Genomic DNA, 23,514 nt, shown 5'->3' with positions numbered 1-23,514 from the left:
AGGTACACCCACAGTGCTGTTGGGGAGTGACTGTGACTTATTCATACATTTGGCAGCACCTTAGGGCTAAATTACTCATTTACTATAAGATGAGGTCATTTACTCATTGAACTAGTTTGGCCATACAGTAGATTTATTGCCATATAAATAACATTTACAAAGTATGTCAAAACTCTATAATAAATCACATAACAAACTAAAAAGAAAATGACAGACCATATGAAATCTCTTAGGATGGGACCAAATTCTTGCTAATGCTGCATGCAAACGCTCAAAGCATTTTTAAAAAAAAAAATTGGCTTTGGTTGAACTATACTTGATTGAGCCGGGAAAAAAATGTCCAAAACTTTTGCTGTATTTTCTTCAGATTTGAAGTTGAGGTCTGTTCGAGCTGTTAAAAAAAAATTCAAATTATTTGTTGTTACATATGATGTGATTAAAAATCCAGAAAGGCACTCAATGAGATAAGTCTGAACAAGCTGAACTTTCTGGGATACAAATGGAAAGACAGCATACCTTCCTGCAAAAAAGGTCATTTCTCCTCAGGTGTGCCAAGGATCTGAAAGCTTACTAATCCATTCTTTGAGTTTCTTTAGTCCAAACTCTAGGCCAAAGATTGGAAGATTCAAAATGGCAGAATGTACCATCTGTCAATCAAAGTAGCAATTTTCAACATTTATTTGAGTAGAATATACATAAAACTAATTTTAGATTTATTTCTATTTGTTGCTTTTGGCAGTTAAAATATATTGGTATTGATTATTTCATCTCATGACCTTGAACTGTAAACAAAGTCTGACATCTGGCCAGCAACCAATAAAAAGGTAGTGATGAGCCCCTGAAGGAAATCTGTACTGGGAAAGTGATGTGCTGTTCCTCACATGATGCTATTTTCAGTGGCACACATGCAAATTATTACAGCTTAAAATCAGACTACATGATTTTATGCAGCATTGGGATTTCTAGAATTCCCATGAATCATGACTGACCAATTTATAGCGTGTTGTATGTGTGGCTATTTATATATCTCAATACACCCAGACACAAACCTATTTGATTCAGGAAACATATACAAAAATGCCTCAGTTTTGAGAATTGTAAAAAAAAAATTAATTTAAAGATGATCAAGCAACACAATAAAGAAAATAGCTAATGTGAGCTGCAGCTTTTCAAGGTAGTAAAGTCTTTCAATAGGCACATTATTGATTTTTAACCTCGGAAGAAAAACGGAAACTAGGCAAACAAAGCACTTCCCTTCTCAGCTTTGTGCTGCCATAAATACATCAAAAAACAATTTCAAGAACCATAGCGCTTGCATATGCAAAGATAAACTCTTTATTTATAGATATGATATCTATGAGTGGAATCCAAGAGCTTGGAATAGCAACATTTACATATATAGTATGTACTGTGGGAAAAGAAAATAAAGAATGGCGGCACATCTCTCTAGTAAAGCCAAACAAGAGTGATCACATCAAGAAGTTTGTGAACAGTTGATTTAAATTGCACAACTGCATTTGATAGAATGGAGTTGCACATACTAGTTTACCCTGGAGAGTGTACCAACATTAGGTTTGGTTGTCATAGTCCTGTAAAAATGCTTGGCACATGTTCTCAGAAAGTGAGACTGCCTGTAGGATCTAATTCCATTTTCAGCTGAAAGCATCTCCCACACACACCTTTAAGAGTAGATTCAGGCAAATATGGGCAAGAATTGCAAATGCAATGGCCTAAGGGTGTTTTTTTTTTTAAGATTAGCGCTTTGACTCTTCCTTCAATTATGTATATGGACCCCAATGTCATCGGTTGTTTCCCCAGAAGTGAAAAGGGGATCTAAGTGTTAAAATCCTTTGTAATTAGAAAAAATAACTGAGGGTTGTTGATGTAGTGCTGGCCTTTTATCTCTTGGGAACTGGTCTAAATATAGTCAAGTATAATAGAATGAAAGTCTTTTGTGCCTGCTTTAAACTAGTTTAAGCAATCTTATTCCAGTTGTCAATGGGTAAGGGCCTACAGTATAAAACTGTCCATAATTAAGCACTAACTGCAATCTGATCCACAGAACACACAATGGCAATTGTGAGAAATAGAAAAAAAATCACACTGAAGCACTATTTTTAAAAAATTATAATTATAGAAGTAGCTTAGTTTACATTTGTGAGTCCCAGCTATATCTCTGTGCATTCTCTTTCGTCCTGTGGTAGAGTTAACCTAAGGTGACTAATCAATGTGCTCATTGGTATTTAGATCAACAACACTTGGGGTGCTGGGGTTCTGAGGTGTCTGCGAATTTAATTCAACCTGGTGTAATGGGGCAGGCAGGTGTCTAATTTCCTAAAAGCAAAATACTAAAAGCTAGAAATCCAGAAACAAAAATAGAAAAGACTGATCAAACAACAGCTGTGGAGAAACAGAAGTTGGCCAACTGATGTTTCAGGTCTAAAAACCCTTCCCCTACTGCTATTCCCATCAAAATGAATTTACTGCACTCTCACTAGTGACTGATTGCACTACCAAATTGTGCTGAAAGTCAAATACCACGCTAATAGCCTTTTTGGTCTTTATTAGTCACATCAGTACCCCATTCATGCTATATAAAATATTAAATCCTCTTCAATCTGTTGTAGCAAAGCTTGGGACTGCTTCATGTTAATAATGGGTATGAAAATGCTGTACCCCCAATCTCAAAAGCCCAAATAAATAAGTGGAAGGTGATTAATTTCTGAAGAAATACACAACTGCTGGCTATAATGCTTTCATTGGATCATATCTATTCCATTAAACAACCTAATTACCCAGCTTTACCAGAATCTCAACCAACAGCCAATAAAAGTGATCCTTAGATTTCATTAACAAATTACCAAAAACAATTAAGACAGGCGTGAAGATGCAGCCGCCTCAAAATACAAGCAGCACAACTCATATCCTGTTGCAATGGTATGCTGACAGCAAGCATTTGGGAAATTGCTCAAAAAGGAATCCAATTGTGATAACAGAAAATTAAACACAGAAAATGCACATGTCATTGTGAACTTAGCAGAAAAATGTACTCAAAAATTTGCATTCCTTCTTTTTAAAGTTTACCTTCAAGATCATGCTCGAGTTCAAAGCTGGTTCACTAACTCAGTAATTTTGATGATTTGCTGCAAGAGTTTGCCAGCTCTGATTCCAGTAGAAGTAATTGGGAGCTGTAGCTGTCATTTTTTCCTTAAGGAAAACCTATGTTTTCATGGATATTACAGAGAGGAGTACAGTTTGCAGCATACCTACTTTGGGAGCAGCTCAAGAGTGCGACACTAGGAAAGCAATTGATTATGAAAAATCAGTATTTATTGACGTAGATATGATTAACACTTGGCTTATTTTTGAGAACCAATGGAGGAAGTGACTTATCACATCCAGTGAAAACTCAATAAAACATTTTAAGATTACTTAGGTGGCAAATGATGGCCGTACACTAGAGATACACTGTGGAAGGGTACATATATTTTGAGGAATGGCTTATGCATTATTCTTGAAATCAGTGAAGTATTTACAGAAGACAATGCAAGAACTAGTTTTTGCAGACATGCATATGAGGGTTGTGAATATACCCGTCTTCTAAACAGGATCAAGGTCTGATGAGAGGCACTTTAAAAATTAAGTTAAAACTAAAATTATGGTGACAGCGATTATTACAGATCTAGCTGGATGTTAAAAGCATACGATCCACTATCCAGTGCCTGCTTAGATGTAATCATTCATTTTAGAGTATAAAAATAATGGAAGCTATTTTCCTCTGACGATGTATGGAATAGTAAGTGGCACTAATTTAATGTCATAGTTCTAAATAGAGCCCTGTGGCTAAGCTATCTTAATATGTGACCATTAATTCCATCAAAACCTGATCAAGGACAAAAAATGGTTCAGGAAAAATATCCTAATTCCAATTCTTATCTGAGACCAATTTTTATCAAAGATTTCCATACATAGAATGGTATCACAGCAAACCTAATGCACTCAGCACTGCAATATATTATCCATTTGTTTCCATTATATGATGTAAGCAAGCTATGAAAAGCACTGTGCATTTTATCCTGCCTAGGTACAACTGGAAGCAGTCTTGGTCACCAAATGTTCATTTTAAATCAATCTGCTTTTTCCTTTTGTTAGCACCATCACAATTGTTACTTATTACAGAGAAAGACATTTCAGAAACAATTCACATCACAGTTTGATGAACTGTACACTTCACAGGATAACACAAGAGTTTAACATTAAAATAATTCAGAGTGAAACAGTGTGCTGGAGCTTTAATGGTCTGCACCACATAGTGGGCAAGGTCAAAGTTTGCAACCTAGTACCTCCATGACAAGTAACTGCTGTCAGCAGTGCTGGCATGGGCAGGCAGCGAAGGAAAGCCAGGTCCATTATGGGAAGGATAACCATCAGTCTCTCAGAGCTGTTCCCTTACCCTTTCATGAAACCGGTTCTCAAGTTACAGTGGTAGATAATTGAGAGCAGGTTGGCTCTGTTGTTGGGCACGGTGCAAGGCACAGAAAGGCTAAAAGAATGAAACAGAAACAGGAAAATACAACATACAAACAAATTACAGGTCAAATCATTACCTACAGCTAACTGAAGTCCACTCATTAAACCAGAGTCTTATTTGGGCAATTTTATACAGTGTACTGCAACTCACAGAATCACTACAGCAATTTCTTTGGCCCATGTGTTACCTTTATTCAACACAGGCAGGGTCCTCTTAATACAAGACTGTGTGAAAACACACCTCATAAGTTTTGCCTGTTTAGATACTTATAAATCTGTATCGAAGTGTACTTTGTAACAGGTTTTCAAACTATAGTACATGTCTTGCAATAGTATATCTTGTAAGTTTTCAAATCTCAAATGTTTTGTTTGTAAAAATGTTGAACCCAATATACAAAATACATGTCTCTAATGACCTGAATAACTTTCGGGTACAGAAGCTGGAGCTTGAGTTTAGAGTGCTATTATTAACACTGCATTTGGCCCACTGGTCACCAATGTAGTGTTCATATACCAGTGCGTATGAAAATGGGATGGGGGAGTGGGGTTGGGGCAGAGGTTAGGATTTAAGCCAGTTGGAGTCAAGATGGAGCAAAATAAAAATCGAATAAATGAACACATCTTAAAATTAAAAGAAACTTGCACAGGTTTAAAACTTCCTTCCACTCCTATGACCTTCTATATATGCATAATTTGTCTTGTTTGTTGCAAAAAAGTTAAAATTCAGCAGCACCTGTTCTCAAATATAGCCCTGATCACTTTAGTTCTACTGCAAGTTAATATGCCTCACCAAACTTAGCAAGTATAAGAATTTAACAGTAATCATAATTTAACTGAACCCCCATTATTTTATTGGGGGGGGGGGGGAATAAAATAATGTCTTTAAAAGGAAAATTATATCTTTAAAAAGCTGTCAGAAGAGATTTTTAAAAAATAATTAATGCTTTTGCCATATCAGAATACTTTTAACACTGAAATCAATCACCTTAATACATTAGTCAACTAAATAATTTACAGTAGTGTCAAATACAATAAAAAATTTAGGAAGTCAAATGATATTACTAAAAATGTTACAAAAAAACAGTTGGACCAACTTTTAAGTCTTTTCTTTCTTCCCCTAGTGTACAATGATTTTGGAAGATAGTACATAGTAACAGGAAGAATATGATAAGGAACACCAATATCTTGTGCCATCATGCTGCCAGCATACATTCACATTCCCAGCCTGCATACCAAAACAAAACCTTGCTGTACATCGTCTCTTCAGCTAGATCCTGTCCCACAGCCTCTGTGGGAAATGCTGCTGAGCACCAGCTTTCTCTAAGATGACAAGTAATTACTATTTCAAATTTCTTAGTCCCTTGATTGGTAGAAAAGAATATAACCTGATTCAGAGTTTTTGGAGATGTCTGATGTTAACCCATAGAATTCTTCAATAGCTTGGGCATCTATTTTCTGCAATTGGAAAGGAACATTTAGATTTCATATTAAATACTTCAACATTACGTTGTGATAAACTTGTTTGCTCCACTGGTATTTTATGTTTGTATTACAAAATTAAAAACATTTCACTTTTTAAAAAATATTTGAGAGATAATGGAGAAAGGAGCCAGGAAATGGTGGGGAGAAACTATATATACTGAAAAACCATTCTAATTCAAAAAGGCAGATAATATGCTAACACAATACAGGGCACATACTTGACTTCAGCTAAATAGATATCAAAAAAAGTTCTGTGCTTAAATTTATAGCAATTTATCAATGTATTTTTGAAAGTACCATACAGAGCTAAATTTGTGGATCTGGCACATTTCAGCTACTTTAGGAGGAGCTAGAAGTTCAACATTATTACGATATTGTAAATATAGCAAACTGCTATTTTTAAATATAAAGTTTTAAAATTACTGAGTGTAGGATTTCTAACTTCACATGTTGGAAAGCTGAAAAAACTGAAATAAACACAAACGCTGGAAATACAAAGTAGCTCTACCGGTATGTGATATTTCAAGTGGAGACACTGCAGAACTACATCTTATGTTACATATGGAGACTGTTCCTCAGCAAACCTCTCTTTTGGCCTTCCAGATGCTGATGAACCTACCGTACATTTTCTGTATTATGTTAAACAGCAAATTTCCTATTTTTGCATCATTCCTTTTACAAAGCAGGCCATCAAACAAACTTGGGAGTAGCCCTAAAATCCATGCAGGAGAGACACTGATAAATGACAACGTAAGCTAATCTCCTTTTTATAAAACAATGTTTAATTGATGTCAACCAGATGTATAGTGTATTTTATATCTGTTTTCTCTTAATTTTGCTGAAGCCTGAGTGAGGATTAAGAACTTTAGTATTACCCATTAGTCTAAAAACAGAGATGAATACAATAAGGAGATAATCACTGGGGAATTTGTTACTTTCTTCATAGAATCATGGAAACTTATATCATGGAAGGCCTTTCATCCCATCATGCCTGTGCTGGCTTCTTGAAAGAGCAGTCATGCTTAGTCGCACATCCCTGTTTTTGTCTTTAGCCCTGTAAATTCCTGATCCTCAAATACCTGTCCAACACCCTTGTAAAATATCTTCGGAATCAGTTTGCGCCACCCTTGCAAGCAGACCATTGCAGCTCCTGAGAACTCAGTGAAAAAAACAAGTCTTTTCACCTCTCCTGCAAACCTTTGCCAATGATGTTGAATCCAGCCTCTGATTATTGACCCAGTTATATATGGAAGTTTATTTCTATCTACTCTATAAAAACCTCTCATCACCTTGAAAACCCCAGTCAGGTCTCCTTTTACCGTTCTATGCTCCAAGAACAATCTTAAGTTTCCCAACCTTACATTACTGAAGTCCCTCAGTTCCTTGTTCAACAAAAATAGTTTTGAAAGAAATATTGTGAATCAAAGTTTTAAGTGGCAACAAGTAGGCACAGATACTATTACAGAAACAAATGTAGATATTTTTCTCCATAGAGAGGGCATTGACTGTGGAGTTTTTCTTTATTTATTTTCTTTACATTGCAGATGGAATCCTTTTTTGAACCATAAAACTGACAGCAGCTGCTGAAATGACTGGATGACTTGTGTCATCAGCGGAATATTCATTGCTTGTTTAGTATTTTTGGATTTTTCCATGCAAGATTATGGCAGCAAAAAAGAATCAATAAGGAGCCATTTAATAGTGCACTAAAAATCATAAGCAGAAACAATTACCTCCACAATATCATCATCAAAGAGCAACCAGAAGCCATGGCTCTTTACAATGGTGATATAATGTCCACGATTAGGACCACTATAAGGAAAATAATTAAACATGATTATTAGTGAACCTTCCATGGCATTACTTACAATAAATGAGATGATAAGTTGTTTTAAGTTATAAAATGTATAAATTTTATTAATTTACAATAACTTAGTCAAAATGAGTTTTACTACAAAGCATTGAAGTGCTAGCATCAACTCAGAATCACAGAATGGTTACAGAATGGAAGGAGGTTATTTGGCCCATCGTGTCCATCTTGGATCTCAGCAAGGGCAACTCAGCTCATCCCACTCCCCATCCCATTCATGTAGCACTGCAAATTTTCTCTCTTTGTTAGAACCATATCTACAAGAACTATATTTTATTTTAAAGTTTGGAAGGACATTGCATGATTTGGACACTTGGGGCATAATTTTGCCCTTGGCATGCGGGATTGGCGGGGGTGGTCAGCTTCCTGACTGCTGCCCGCGATCGACAGCTCTCCGCAATGTTACAGGGCAGGCCAATTAAAGCCTGCCCAGCGTAATACACAAGCGGTAGCGCTGAGGTCGGGCGGGGGGAGGAGGCGAGCAGGCATAGCGTGAACTTCGCACATGCACTCGAAAAAGCACTGAATGAACTCCCTGAGGCATGGAGCTGCTTCAGGGACATGAAAAATATATGGAAAATATTATTAAAAAACAAAAAAATTTAACAAAATATGTTCCCTTGTGTGACTCTCACATAAGCAGGAATGTGTTTTTAATTAAAAATTGAAGTTTTTATTTCATTTGTATTTGATTTTGGAAACCTCATCCTGCCCGTGTGCAAAGGCTACTTGGCACAACTGATAATTTAAAGGCCTTAATAGGCCTTTTAATTGTCTGCGGGCGCGCTGCTGACTCCAGTCCGCACCTGCTGACCGAACTATCGCGCGGCTGCGCATCGACCTCGGCACGCTCGGCTGACGTCATCGTGCGTCATTTCATGCTCGGTCGGTTGGGTTGGAATCGCGCCCACCCGCTGAGCTAAAAATCCTGCCCTTGGGAACTGATCTGGGTTTTTATAAAATGGGTCATAAATTAACAATGGACTGTGGGTAAGTATGCTGTGCCCAGGAAATCACCTGACCAACATGGCAATTGTGGAGGAGAGCTACTTGTTTATTTGAACAGCAATCACTTAAATTGGTGGGAAGAAAACTGCTTTAAAGGCAAAGGCCTGGTGATCTACTGGAAATCACTTGACGGAGGAGCTTTATGATTTGAAATGGCTGTTTGGAACTCAATTGGGAATGAACTGAGAAGAGGAAAAGCTGCCCAACTTGCGCTTTCCTTGCCTTGCATGAAACACAGTGTGGTTATCAGTACCCAGCTGAAAATCCTCATCTTAAGGGAACTTGTCTGTATTTGGAAATGCGAGAGGCTGAGTCAAGAAAGATTGATCTCGTTCTATTTTCCTCCATGCTAAAGCACCGTTGGTGAGAACCTCCAGACATCTACTGGGACTAGCGACCTGTCCTCGCTATCAATCTGGTGCTCCCTCATGCATCAAAACCCTGCGAACTTTATCCTTTTTATACAGTCTATCATAATCAATCATTCTGAGTTTATTGAAAGAAGCCTGGTTAGTCTCTTTTATTCTGGGGCTAACAGTAGTGGAGGTAAATAATTGGCCATTTTGGTAAGTGAATTAAACATCTATGCTAATGGTACAACCTGTGGAGTAGTGGGGCTAGATAAGCTGCGCACTCCTCCCATCCCAGTTGTAACATCTTCAGGTGCTTATCCAATTCCCTTTTAAAAGTCATGATTGAACCTGCCTTCACCACACTTTCTGTCTGTGCATTCCATATTCTAACTACTCGCTGCCTAAAAAAGTTTTTCCTCATGTCACCATTGGTTATTTTGCTATTTACCTTAAATCTATGTCTTCTGGTTCTTGGCCCTTCCACCAATGGGAATAGTTTCTCCCTATGTTTTAGACCTCTCATGATTTTAAGCTCCTCCCATCAAATCTTCTCTCAACCGCCTTAGCTCTGAGGAGAACAACCCAGGTTCTCCAATCTATCCTAGTGGCCAAATGCCTCAGCCCTGGAGCCATTATGGTAAATCTTTTCCACACCCTCCCTAAAACCTTCACATCCTTTCTAAAGTATAGTTCCCAGTATTGGACAAAGTACTCCAGTTGAGGCCGAACCAGTGTTTTATAAAGGTTCTTCATAACTTAATTGCTTTTGTGTTCCAAACTTCTATTTAGAAAACAAGGATCCCATATGCTTTTTTAATCATTTTCTCAACCTGCACTGTCACCTTCAACGATTTATGCATATATACCTCCCTGGGTCTCGCTGCACCCACTTTAGTACCCTTTGTTTTTATTATTGCCTCTCTTTGTCCTTGTGACCAAAATGAATCACTTCACACTTCTCTGCACTGAGTTTCATCTGCCACATGTGTGCCCATTCAACAAACTTATGTCCCCTTGAAATCTATCACTATCCTCCTCAAAGTTCACAATACTTCCAAGTTTTGTTTCATCGGCAAATTTTGAAGTTTTGCCCTCATATTTTAACCCATTTAGCCCCAGAATAATTCCAATTTGAAGGTAGAGCAAAATAGCCATTTGTTACACAATAAATCACAATCTTGTCACCCTGCTGGAAGGGTGTCTGAACATTGCACGAGGACTGGAACTGGATTGACTGTGATGCATCTCTCATAGCCAAATCATCTGCCAAATATCAAACTTGAACAGTGACCACTTGAGTGAGCTAACAGAGGGTAATCAACACCAATGAATTTGTATCCCAATGAGCACTCAACATCTCACTTGCTGATCTAGCTTAAAATCTATGATTATGTGCCTACTTGCATAGAAAGAGTAAATCTGTAGCTTTGATAGTGCTCAAAGTTAGTTTAACTGTGCAGTTAATTAGCTTTTTTTCAAGACCAGAACAGAGAGGAAAACGGCAGGGAATTTTTACTGGGTGCAGGGAGGTAGGAGGCAAGTTACTGAAACTGCATATAGCAATACTGGAGACATGGCCTATGGTGTAAGGGTTAGCAGAGTGATTCTACAGTTTGGGAAAAGAGGAGTTGAGTGCAAGAGCACTGAAGGGGCTGGGTGAAAGAGTGTGAAGTTGATCATACACCTGGAGGGCTGGCTCATAGGATTCAGAATTTGAACAAAGCAGGGTCTGGCAGGAAGAGGAAAGAGATGTCAAGGAACAGCAAAATTTAGAGAAAAAGAGGATGGGAGGTGAATCTGGGGGTATAGAACATGGAAGGGAGTGCTGGCTGTGACAGTAGTGACAGAGAAAGCAGACTTGGGTGTGGCAGTACTGGATGGCAGTGGTGAGGTTTGGGAGCATTAGAAACAAGAGGTTGCATGGGGTGAAGTTACAGAGCTCTACCAAAAATTCATAATAGCAGCAGCAGGTTTCCTGGTGGCCTGTTGGGATGGGGAGAAAATAGTGAAGCATGAGGTATCCGGTCAAAGAAGTGGGGGATTTCACAACACGGGTAATCCTGTTTGGGGAACCCAATTGCACTCATTGGTCAAGAAATATTTTAAAGAAATATTTCAATGCTGTTAATGATGGGGATATCATGCTACTTCTCTGTCCCACTGTGATCACGACCACCACCCAACCCCCTCCCCCACCCCTCCCCAGCATTACCGAGCAATTCATTTCAATTTTTAAGAAAAAATCTCACTGTTATGGAAACCCTTTTAGGAAATCCTATCCTTGTCATGGCCTGCTGGCCAATGTCAGGAATTGATTTTTGAATTCCTTAAATTAACATTGATTTGAAAAGCACTGATGCGCTTGGAAACCAGCTCCCAGCATTGGCGAGGAACATGGTTTTTACCACTTGAAGTGTAGGCAATCTTTTTCAGTGCAACTTTGGTTTGAGGTTGTGACAGTGGAGTGTAATAGGGGAAGAGTTTAAGGAAGGGATAACCAGTGGCAGTGGGTGAAACCAGCATTAGGTCTGTGAATATAACATGGTATTGTGTCTGCCCTACAGTGCAGGTTACCACTCAAGTATGAGATGTTTTACTACAGCTAAAAAAAATTTGAACTTCAAAAGTAGAATTTGCATTCATAGCATATCAGGCAAATACAACAACATAAATGGTTTTGGAGCGAATGGAGCAGTAAATTACCTGCCGCAGTGAACAACTACAGCTACAAGATCATACATTCGATCTGGATTGGTGGCATCCCCTGATGTGTTAAACAGTCTTAACTCCAAGGGAAAAACCACCCTGTAAGAGAGTTTTGTGTATCGATGGAGCTGATCCATGTACTTGAACCTTTTCAAGTGCAAAGCAAGAATCATTGGAAGTTTCTTCACCCTCATTCTGCAAAGGAAGTGAAGAAGAAATAAAATCACATTGCCTTCTTAGTCTGCACATATTTTAATGCGCAGCAAGATGAGACATTTCAGAAATTCCAAATTTGTAATGCCACTAAATCTATTTTTAACAATAATCAAACTAATTCATATTGTTTACTTTTATGATTAATCCACAACACTTTCATAACCATGTTATAATCATGTCAGGTATTACGGACACAAAGTAAGCCTGATGTATAAATTCTAAAAGGAAGAAACAGATATGGTAGGATTTATCTAGCTACAGTATATACAAAAAAAATCATATATTACTTTTCCAAAGAAGATTCCCCCCCCCCCCCAACCAAGTAGCTTTATATTTAGTAAACTTTTTTTTTTGTTTTACAAAATGGAAGTGTTCACCTCTTTTGTGCTTCTTGTTTACTGCGGCATTGCTCACAGTAGTACTTATATTCACTGCAGAGTGTCTCAGTGTTACTGAATCCTCTGTAGAATAAAAATATATATAACTATTAACAAAGGCACACTCTGGATACATCAAAAGATTCTGAAAATTATTAAATATGCTTTAACAATGAAATTAATAAGAAACTTAAAACTGAGAGCCTGGCTGCATGACTGGCTGTTGTGATTGTTTTGCACATATCTCATTTTGTTAATTCTCTTTCTTCCTGAAACCTAGATGAAAGGCCAGTCTTCTATAATGTGCCTGGGTTGAAAGTGCTGACGGATTATTTGAATTTAAATCTTAGCTCAGCCCAATCCTGACCTGGACTGATGTCCATATATACATGCACTTCCAACCTAAATTACTTGTATAAAACAAATTTCACTTCTTCATGCTTCCAATCTATTTCCCTGAAGATTTGTTTTTGTTTTTGAGACAAGTGGCCAAGGTTGGGTGCTATTGTTTTCAACATGTACTAAGATATTTTTGCAAATCAAGTAGAAGTATCTGGGTGGTGTCAAGCTTAGAATTTAAAAGCCCATATAATGTTGGATGGAAAGACTGAGGAAAGTAAGGAGTTCCACAACTGTCAGCTACTGAAAGAGAATTAATTTGAGTAGAATAGGATGACGTATGTCTTAACTTCAACACAATGGTGTGTGTGTGAAGGTAAAATGAGTATGTAGGGTGGCATACTTTTGAGTTTAAAAGATAATGAGGAAAGATCAGTGTAGCAACGACCATACTAACACTGGCTATGAGAGAGGAAGATACATAAAAGGTTAAAACAGGAAGTGTGTTTGAGGTGAGAAAAATTGCCCATTTGTATTTATAGGGAATGCTTCAAGAGCCTTCCCAAATAAAGTAGCAGCATTCAAAATTTGGACAGGCTTGGTCTTTTTAGAGAATCAAGTTATTGAAGAGAAAATTGGTCATCTTGTGGGAAAATTTAGCAATGAAAATGAGAGTTCAGGAGAGATGGTGAATCCAGAGGTCAACAAATAAAGAATAAAGAATGGAGCCAAAAAAAGGTCATTGTTCCTTCATCAAAAGTTATATTGTGAACTTGTACTGAACTAATTTAAGAAAGTTAAATAGTGCAATGGGTCAGCATTCTGGAAGGATGAAATTAAATGAGTTAAGGGCTGCCTTCAGCCAAAACTATCTTGCAAGCTGTTGGCCGCAACTGCAAGAGGTGTACGTAAATGGTCTTCCGAGGGCTGAATAGAACAATATTTTCAATGCCCCTTCAAAAGGCATGGAGAATTTTACAACTGCACTGCAAAAGGAACAATGGATGTGTACAATCTAAAGAAAGTTATAACTGTAGTGAAATCATTAGGGTTGGGCGATAAGTGAAGATGGTACATTGCAAGAAATAACAAAGCTTCTGAATGTTCCTGCTATGTAGAAAAATGCTAATTGCTGGTTTTCTAACACTGGTACAGGGGGTTTACCTCAGAGATTAAGAAAAATAATGAAAACTTTACCTCATACTTAACTGTAGTACCTGATTCAGATGTGTATGACAGACAGTGGATATAAAAAATGGTAAAGCAATTCATTACCGAGCAGTGATGGTGCTCACCTCAAATACGAAGTTCAACTCTGCTACTTCCTGCCCCCCAAAACCTCTGCAGTTTTCATTCCCAGCTTTTTACAGGCCACAGGAATGGTAAAGAATGAAAATGTAGAAATAATCTTAACGGCATTCTGACTTAAAACAGGTCACAAAGATTTTTAGGCACTTTAGAATTTTGCACAGCTGAGTCACGCAGAGATTACTGAAGGGATGGAACAGCATGAGGGAACTTCAGTTTAACTGAAACTGAATTGCCATCATCTCAGTAATAAAAAGCTTACCTGATGTTGCTATCACAGGTATGCACCCAGCAGTGGAAAAACACAGAAAATGTCCTGTTTCCTAAAGTAAAATTAGATAAAGTAGGATTTACTTCGAAAAATTAAAACTTTGGAAATACTTTTGACACAATTACGCCTTCTTATCAAGAAACAAAGATGAAAGATCATGACCTCATCTTGAGCAGGGCTTATTTTTCCACAGATGAGCACATACCAAAAATGCTTTAATAGGTAAGCATCCCATGATTATAATGGCAGTGTTCCAGTTTCAGCTGAGACTTTCCCATTGGCTCAATAAAGGTTAGCACACATTGGATGAGTTAAAGACTGTATGATAGGTTCAATTGTGCATTCTCCGTGGAAGCAAGGTGGGTGGGCCAAAAGGTCTTTCTCATCCCAGGCATCCATATTCACTTTACAGTGACTGACAATGGACATTTCAAATTTTTAAAGTTAGTAAACTGATTTCACAGGCTTCATATTGATATTTTCTAAAGATGCTTTTCTAAAGACCTTTCCTCAAAGGGGGTTTGAAAACTAAAATCTTAACTTTTAACTCTTTTCTTTTGCCCAAAATAATGCATTTTGGTCATCAGTAATTTTTAGAACCAGCTAGATATTTTGCATTCTGCAAAACCACGTCAGCAGGGAAATAAACATAACTAACTTGTTAAAGTGTGACAATAAATAGTGCTAAATACAGCTACAAAAAAGAATAAAACCACAACATAATTAAGCAATGCCAAACTCTCTGAACTGCCACAATTTAATCCTTGCCATTTACAAAGTAATTTATTTGCTTCAGGTCCTGCCTTTCTTTTGTGAAGATATTCAATTATATAGACTGTAACACCTTAAGTGTTTATAGTTCAGATAATTATCCAGACTTGAACAGCATATCTTCAATTCTGCATCAACGTTTTCCTTTCCAAACTATTTACGATTTTGAAGCCTGAATTTACTTGCTTATTGCAGCCACATTTTGCACCAGTCGAATCAAGCAATCTGTTCATTGTACCAACACAAACCTTAAAATATAACACAGCAGATCAAACAACATATGCTTAAATGCAAATTGTTGCTGCAACCTCAAATTCTATGCATAATACATTTTGGAGTTATTGTGCCATGGTATCAGCACCTATCCATCAGTCAAGCAGCTATTCTTAACAAACCATGACTTAATCTTGGATAGCAAAGCTGAACCCAATCTTTGCTTCTTCAAATGCCCACACATACAAACAGGAAACACTGAATAGCAATTGAGAAAGGTTGATGTTTTCTATCTCTGGTCTGGGATGGTCCTGTACGTCCAACTGTAGTGCCCCCAACCACCATCAGCTAGCTCAGCAATGATTTTTTGCAAAAGCTTCTGATTTGTATAGTGTTGTACTAACTAGGTTGTATCTTAATCCACTAAGCCAACTAAAGAGCTCCTTAGAGGCAAATCTAAATAAGATGCAGAAACTCTCTCTAAATACATCAGACTCATTTACAGAAAACCTGCCTATTAATCACCTGTTCAGACATCACGCACAAAATTCTCTGCTTACACTTTACAAATAACAAACTCTAGCAAATGTGTTTTCAATAAAGCTGCCTTATGTAAAAGGCTGTACTTGAAGATTGTGGATCTCAGGGCCTGACAAAAGTCTGCTGTTGGGAGTTGACACATAAATCTACTAAGAGGTGGGTTCCACTGAATAGCTATCATATTTGGCAATCAAGAACTCAGGTACACTTGGGCCCCCAATGAGAAATGGAGCAGCCAATAGGCTACAGCTTGTTACCTTGGTGATAAGTTCAGGTGGAAATTTAGCAGGTTGCGTGTGCGTATGGTGTTTAGGAGACCGAGAGAGTGTGGTGTCTATATGTGTAAGGGATCGACAGGAGAGCAGTGGAATGAAGGGAGAAGGTGTGTCAAGGGAGGGGAAGGGATGGGTGGGGGTCAGACCCACAGTTGGATAACACAGCCAGTTTTGGCAGCAGAATCCCATATGAGTGAAGGGGCCAAAGTCAAAGGGCTGGGGGAGGAGGGAGGGAAGGGAGCACGGGGTGGACGGACAGAATGCCTGCTTAACATAAGGATACCTATTGTATGGTCACAGCCTGAGTATGAAAGTTGTACCATGGGATTGGTCAGCCTCACGACTTAGAAGAAGTGGCAGAGACTACACAGCTCAAACTGAGGTGTTTAGCAAGCAGTGATAAAAGGGCAAGCAAGCAGGCATCACAAGACCTTAAGGGGAATTTGGAAAGTTGAGTTGCAATCCAAATAGGTAAGAAAGATACAGAAGTAGTAACTGTGCTTCCACTTGTTCCAATCATCTGTAGAAACTGTACTCTATCAATAACAAATTGTACCTTCATTTGTAACTCTGAACTGTCCCTCACAGTTCTGAACATAGTGATCAAGGTGGCCTATCACCAGTTTTCAAGAAAAAGCTTTTATTCCTACCTTCACAAACACTGTCCTTAACCATTAGCATTTTCAAACTTAAATCCCAAAGAACAAATTATTTGGGATAAAATCAGTTAAAATTAGCCAATTTGAACAGCACCTTGAACTCCATGCCTACTCAAGGAGCAGCACTGCATGTGCTGATCAAAGATCTCTAAAATGTCCCATTCTCAATAAGCACAGATCTGTAATGGAATCACTTGTGTGATCCATAACCTCAATTCCTATTGGGGGGTTCATCTTGTTTAAACAAAAATAAAATTCCAATCCGCATTTGTAGATCACTTTTTACTCACTTCCAATTCAATTAAATTTATACTGAAAATGACATGGACTTGAATTCACAGAGGAAAAGTGAACAGTTCAGATTGATCTATTTTATACAGAGGTGATGAGTGTGTTAATTAGATAGCCAACAGAAACAGTGGAAATGGATACCAACAGAAAATTCAAAAGAATGAGACAAAAAACAAACTTGCATTTATATAGCACCTTTCACCGCCTTGAAACATCCCAAAGCACCTCACAGCTAATTCAGTACTTTTGACACTGAGTCACTGTTGCAAATGCAACAGCCAATTTGGGCACAGCAAGGTTTCACACACAGAAATTAGAAAAATGACTACGGATAGATAATTTGTTTTAGCAAAGTCAGTTAAGGGATAAATATTGGCCAGGACACAGCAGGGCTCATCTGCTCTTCTTTCAAAAATGCCATGGAATTTTTTATGCCTTCCTGGGGGCTTTTGGGGCCTTAGTTTAACGCCTCATCCAAATGAAGGCACATCCAACAGTGGCATTGGAGTATCAACCTAGATTTTATGTTCTATACTCCAGGGCGGGACTTGAACACACAATCTTTGGACTCAGTAATGAGAGAGTTATCACTTAGCCAATGCTGATCCATGAGCTATAAGGATTTTTGGCAGAGTTCAAGTTAGTGGAGCGGGGGATGGAGTGGTGGGGTGTTTTTTGTACTTTGCAGTTGATTAGATGGAGCTTCAAAAGGACTATTCTAGTCCTATACATTCCCATTTATCTAGCTGTACTCTGAATTACCAAATAAAAATGATTTTTATTTAATTTTAATAATTGATAGTTATATGCTTTTAAATACATCCTATGTATTTAAAAGCATAAACCATTATTAAAATTATAGTTATAAGAAAAGGATATTAACACCCTTGATGGTATGGTTAAGGGTTAAAAATATTTACAAATGGCAATTATACAAACTTTTCTTTTTGTAATGGATTGACATTTGCCTAAAATTCATCATTTCTAACCTTACTGGGAGCTTTTAAGCGATTTTTCCCCTTTAATCACATACTGATGAACATGTGGACGCCTAGAAAAGGCAACTATTTGGAGTCAAATGAACATTTATTTTGCAAAAGTAAAAGAGCTGGATTGATATTTGAGTGTTTTTGAGTGTTACGGTGACAAATAGTATTCAAACAGTTGCTTGGTAGTGCAGAAATTGAATATTGCTCAAAAAAGAGACATGGGCCAGAATTTTCCCGTCGGTGATTTGGGGGCGAGGCCTGCTCGCCGACGGGAAAATGACGCGGGATGATGTCGGGAGGAACCCCCGACGTTATCCCGGTCCCTTTAAATTTTCAGGGAGGCGGGCAGACAGCGAAATCAGCTGTCCACCCGCCGACTTCTCAATGGCCAATTGAGGACATTGTCAGGCTAATTAAAGTAATTAAAGGCCCTGCCCGTCCAACCTCAAGGCTGGCGGGCAGGCCAGGAGCCCCAGCGGGCTTTTGATAATACATGAAGCTTCATCCACTGGCAGGATGAGGTTTCATGTTCCTTTTTAAAAACTTTAATAAATGTCATGTGATATTTATTAACATGTCCTATCTCGTGTGACATTGTCACATGAGGGGGACATGTTAATAATATTTTTATTTCTCTATTTTTTACGTTTTTGACAGTGTCACTAATCTCCCCAAGGCAGCACTTCGTCTTAGGGAGCAGCATGCTTTGACAGATAGGGAATCTCTCCTCCCCCCACCCCCCACCGCCCCCGCACAGGAAGCACATAGTGCTTCCCGTCGGTCAAAATGGCGGCAGGCCCCGTTTTGGCAGCAGGGGTTGGCTGTCCATCCGCCGCCAAGCCAGTGGGGCCCGCACGCCCACCAAGGGCAAAATTTTGCCCATGCTGTCAAAGCTTTTTGTCTTGCACTCATCAGGACAGATGCAAAAATGCCAAATTTCAAAGGGGACAACAATTTATACATCATAAAAAAGGGGTGCTGATTGGTTGGAAAGTTAGCTCTGATTGGTCGAGAATCTGCCATGCTGAATGCACTAGAGAGCTATTGTCCCCATGCTTTAATTATTCAAGGAAGGTGCAATGCCTTGACATATTCCTTCTGCCTGCAGAGGGCAGGTCCCTGCATATGAATATATCCAGCTTCTAGCAAGTGTAAGTGAGCTATGTTGCAAGCCCAATTGATAATCTTAAATTGGCTGTTCGCATAATTCTTAGCACACTCGAGATTGTTCAGCAAATGCTGCCCAATCGTGGAATTGCATCTAATGTTAGACATTAAGTTCCGAGTTTTGCAAGCACAAAATGGTTGACTACTTTCAGTACTTTGCCTATTGTGAACAGCCGAAGGGACATGCTGTTTGATACGATCCACCAGTTGTTGGGATGTACAGCCAATGTACCTCGCATCACAGCAGAACTTAAAATTCATATACTGCATTACTCATTTGTGCGATGGGCAGAGCTTCTTTTTGGCTTGATGACTTATCAGTGGACGACACCATTCATGTTGCTACTGATTAGTAGCAGCATGAAACATAGGATATAAGCAGGAGTAGGTCATTCGGCCCTTCAAGCCTGCTCCACCATTCAATATGATCATGGCTGATCCTCTTATCTCAACACAATACACTCGTGCTCTCCCCATACCCTTTTAGAGTCTAAAATCTACCTGTTCCCTTCTTAAATATATTCTGTGACTTGGCCTCCACAGCCCTCTGTGGTAGGGAATTCCACAGGTTCACCATCCTCTGAGTGAAGAAGTTTCTCCTCATCTCAATCCTAAATGGCCTACCCCGCATCCTAAAATTGTGACCCCTTGTTCTAGATCCCCCAGCCAGAGGAAACATCATCCCTGTATCCAGTCTGTCCAGCTCTGTCCCAATTTTATAAGTTTCAATGAGATCCCCTCTCATTCTTCTAAACTTCAGTAAATACAGGCCTAGTCGGTCCAATCTCCTCATACAACAATCCTGATTCCTGGGATGGCAGTCTGGTGAATCTTCGTTGCACTTCCTCTATGGCAAGTATATTCTTTCTTAGATAAGGAGACCAAAACTGCACACAATACTCCAGGTGTGGTCTCAGCAAGGCCAAGGCAAGGAACAGCTGCTTCATCTGTTGCTCAAATTTTTTGAGATACTTTACCCTTCCAGGGTAAGTTGAGGCACTTTTCAGGTCCGAAAGTGGCCCATTTGTGAGTGTGCGCAACACACAGTGAGCAATGATCTGGTCAGGGTAGCCATTATCCCACAGGATAGCTTTGATGCACCCTATTTCTGTGCCAAGCTTGTACGCTGAGTAAATGGCTCAGGTCCTATTTACAAGAGTGCAAATAAGACAATCACGCTTGCACTGTAAACTCACTCAAGTAGAACTGATTTGGCAACGCAATTAACGGCGCTGCCAAACACAGTGAATTGGTCTTATCATGCGCTCTCCAAAAGTGAGTTCATCCTTGCTCGTGGCTTCAATTTTGGCGTTCCTATGTCCCACATCAAACCTGAAGAGGTATTTGCAGAGTTTGAACTCCTCTACTCTCAGCTGTTCTACCACAAACTAGTGTCCAATGAAAATGTTGAGCGCTTGAAACTGTGCCTAGCTGATTTAGCACATGCATATTGCGGGCTACCCGATGACTTGTCCGATTTTCACATACAGTATGAATGCTTGGTGGCATTGAGAGACCTCAAGGCCAATCCAGACATACATATTTGCAAGCCAGGCAAAGGGATAGAATAGTCATCCTTAACAGGCAAGACTATATTGACAAAATGCACACCTTTCTTAATGACAGATCCAAATTAGTATCCATTGAACCTGCCAAGCATGATTGCACACACACCTGTTTGAATGTGCAAAAATAGTTGTTAGACTTGCGCAAGAGTAACAAACTGCCTTGTGGTGTAGATGATACGATTCGTCCTCCTGGCTCACTATGTCCACAAATATACAGGCTGCCCAAGATACTTAGAAGCTGTGTCCCATTATGCCCTATCTTGTCTATGATTAGTTCTGCACACCATGAATTGGCCAAATGGTTGAGCAAGTTGCTACAACTAAGTTCTGAGTGACTATTCCACATACACAATGAAGGATTCCATCATTTTTGTGAAGATTATACGCGACCTGCATATCGATAACAATGCCATGTCTATGTGTTTGTTTGACATTGCGAGCCTAGTTCATTAATGTGCTGCTCAAGGAAGCTATAGACATATGCATAGTGTCTCAATATCATGGCAATCTAGATATGCCACGTTCCAAATCTGTATTCATTGAGCTCATGAACTTAGCAGCTCATGCTGTTGAATTCAGCTTTAATGACACTATGTATACCCGAATAGATGGAGTCTAGGGCCAACTGTTACTAACATTTGCATCAGTTTCCATAAGAAACACATTTTCAATGCAATGACCCCTAATCTCCTATCTCTTGCATACTTCTGATACGTAGATGACATGGTTATCTTTGAATCTACAGCTACATGTAAGATTTCCTTACACACCTTAATGTGCTCCATCCCAAGCTCCAATTCACCTTTGAACTGGAGCAGTCTAACAAGTTCCACTTCCTCGACATTCTAGTTGAGAAATCCGCTAATGAGTCCTCTACCACTGTCTACCGAAAGCCTAACTTCACTGGTCAATATACATGTTGGGATTCCTACAGCTCCACGCACTACGAGACTGGCCTTATTGGTAATCACATAAATGGGGCCTGAGCTATTTTCTCACCCTGAAAGCTTGACGCTGAAATAGGGCGCATCAAAGCTATCCCGTGGAATAATGGCTACCCCGATTAGATCAACGCTCGCTGTATATCGCACATACCCACGAATGGGTCAAAGGTCGCAACTTTTGGACCTGAAGCGCAGTCTACCTCAAATTAACCTGGAAGGGTAAAGGATCTCAAAAATTTGAGCATGGGTGAAGCTAGCCATTTCACGCTGCTACTTTGCAGCAGCAACACCAAGTGGTGTCTTGCACTAACAGGATGCTACTATCAAGCTAAAAGACGTTCTGCCTACCACACAAATGAGTAATGAGGTATATGAATTTCAATGTCGGTTCAATGCCAGGTACAAAGGCTGTACATCCCAACAGCTGGCAATCGTATCAAACAGCATGTCTCTTTGGTTGTTCATAATAGGCATAGTACTGACCATATTCAACCAGCCCATGCTTGCAAAACTCAGAGCATAATGTCTAACGTTGGATGTTATTCTACAATTGGGCAGTATTTACTGAACAATCTGATGTGTGCTAAGAATTATACTAACAACCAATTTAAGATTATTAAATCGGCATCATTTTTGCTATAAGTTACACATATTCATATGCAGGGACCAGTCCAATGCAGGCAGAAGGAATATGCCCAGACTTTGCACTTTTTTGAATAACCAAAAGCATGGGTGACAATAGCTCCCAAGTGCATTCACCATGTCAAAGTCTTGACCAATTAGAGCTAACTTGCCAACTAATTAGCACCCCTTTTCTCATGCAGTATAAATGGTTTTCCCTTTGAAATGTGGCATTCCTGCATCTGTCCTGTTAAGTGCAAAACAAAAAGCTTCAACAGCATGGGCAGGATCTTCCGGTCGGTGAGCGGGGGCTGGGCCGGCTTGCCGACACGTAAAATTACGCGGGATGATGTCGGGCGGAACTCCCGGCGTCAACCCGCGTCATTTCTATTTTCAGGTCGGCGGGGGCGCAGCCGAGTCAGTTGTGTGCCCAACCTGTCAATGGCCTATTTTGGCCATTGAGAAACGAATTAAAATCATTAATGGACCTGCCCGTCCAACCTTAACGTTGGTGGGCAGGCTAGGAGCCCTAGTGGGCTCCAGAAAAAACATTAAACCTCATCCATGGGCGGGATGAGGTTTCATGAGGGTATTTAAATTTTTTAATAAAGGTTTCAGTTAAAGTTATGGACATGTCCCAACTCATGTAACAGTGTCACATGAGGGGACATGTCAGGGAAATTTTTCTATCATTTTTATTGCAAATTTTAATCTGGTGCCAGTCTCCCTGAGGGAGCACTTAGCCTCAGGGAGATCAGTGTGCTCTTTTGTGCGCATGTCATGTCTGGCGGACGTCACGCTGGGTGGGCCTTAATTGGCCCACCCACGTAAAATGGTGGCGCGCCCCCATTGGGGGCGCCGATTAGAGGCACACCTGCTTCTGCACTTCCCCCACAATGAGTGGGGGGGGATTTTTCCCCATGTCTCTTTTTTCAGCAATAAATAGCATTATTTGATTATTTTCACAACTGACATATGAAAAGCAACTTGGTATTCTTTAAATGAGGAAAACAAGT

General features: G+C 39.3%; 1 protein-coding gene across 2 annotated transcripts in view; it reads right to left on the bottom strand.

Annotated features, from left to right (window-relative positions):
• Nucleotides 1-291: 291 nt before the first annotated feature.
• Nucleotides 292-23,514, bottom strand: part of LOC144683913 (ubiquitin carboxyl-terminal hydrolase 12-like) — a 53,856-nt gene continuing 30,633 nt past the window's right edge. Inside the window, exons 6-11 of one of the 2 annotated variants that reach the window (XM_078547481.1) lie at nucleotides 12,543-12,626; nucleotides 11,947-12,144; nucleotides 7,746-7,824; nucleotides 5,916-5,985; nucleotides 517-647; nucleotides 292-391 (exon numbers count right to left, since the gene is read on the bottom strand). In XM_078547481.1, coding sequence (XP_078403607.1) covers nucleotides 571-647; nucleotides 5,916-5,985; nucleotides 7,746-7,824; nucleotides 11,947-12,144; nucleotides 12,543-12,626 — 508 coding nt within the window. In that variant the 3' untranslated portion in view covers nucleotides 292-391; nucleotides 517-570. Of the gene's footprint in view, nucleotides 392-516; nucleotides 648-3,308; nucleotides 5,986-7,745; nucleotides 7,825-11,946; nucleotides 12,145-12,542; nucleotides 12,627-23,514 lie in introns of those variants that run through there. The other variant, XM_078547482.1, reaches the window with a different exon arrangement.

The sequence above is a fragment of the Cetorhinus maximus genome, chromosome 8 (assembly GCF_964194155.1).
Source record: "Cetorhinus maximus chromosome 8, sCetMax3.hap1.1, whole genome shotgun sequence".
In the NCBI taxonomy this organism is placed as follows: Eukaryota; Metazoa; Chordata; class Chondrichthyes; order Lamniformes; family Cetorhinidae; genus Cetorhinus; species Cetorhinus maximus.
The sequence above is the reverse complement of the archived record's forward strand: the minus strand, read 5'-3'. Positions and strand labels throughout refer to the sequence as shown.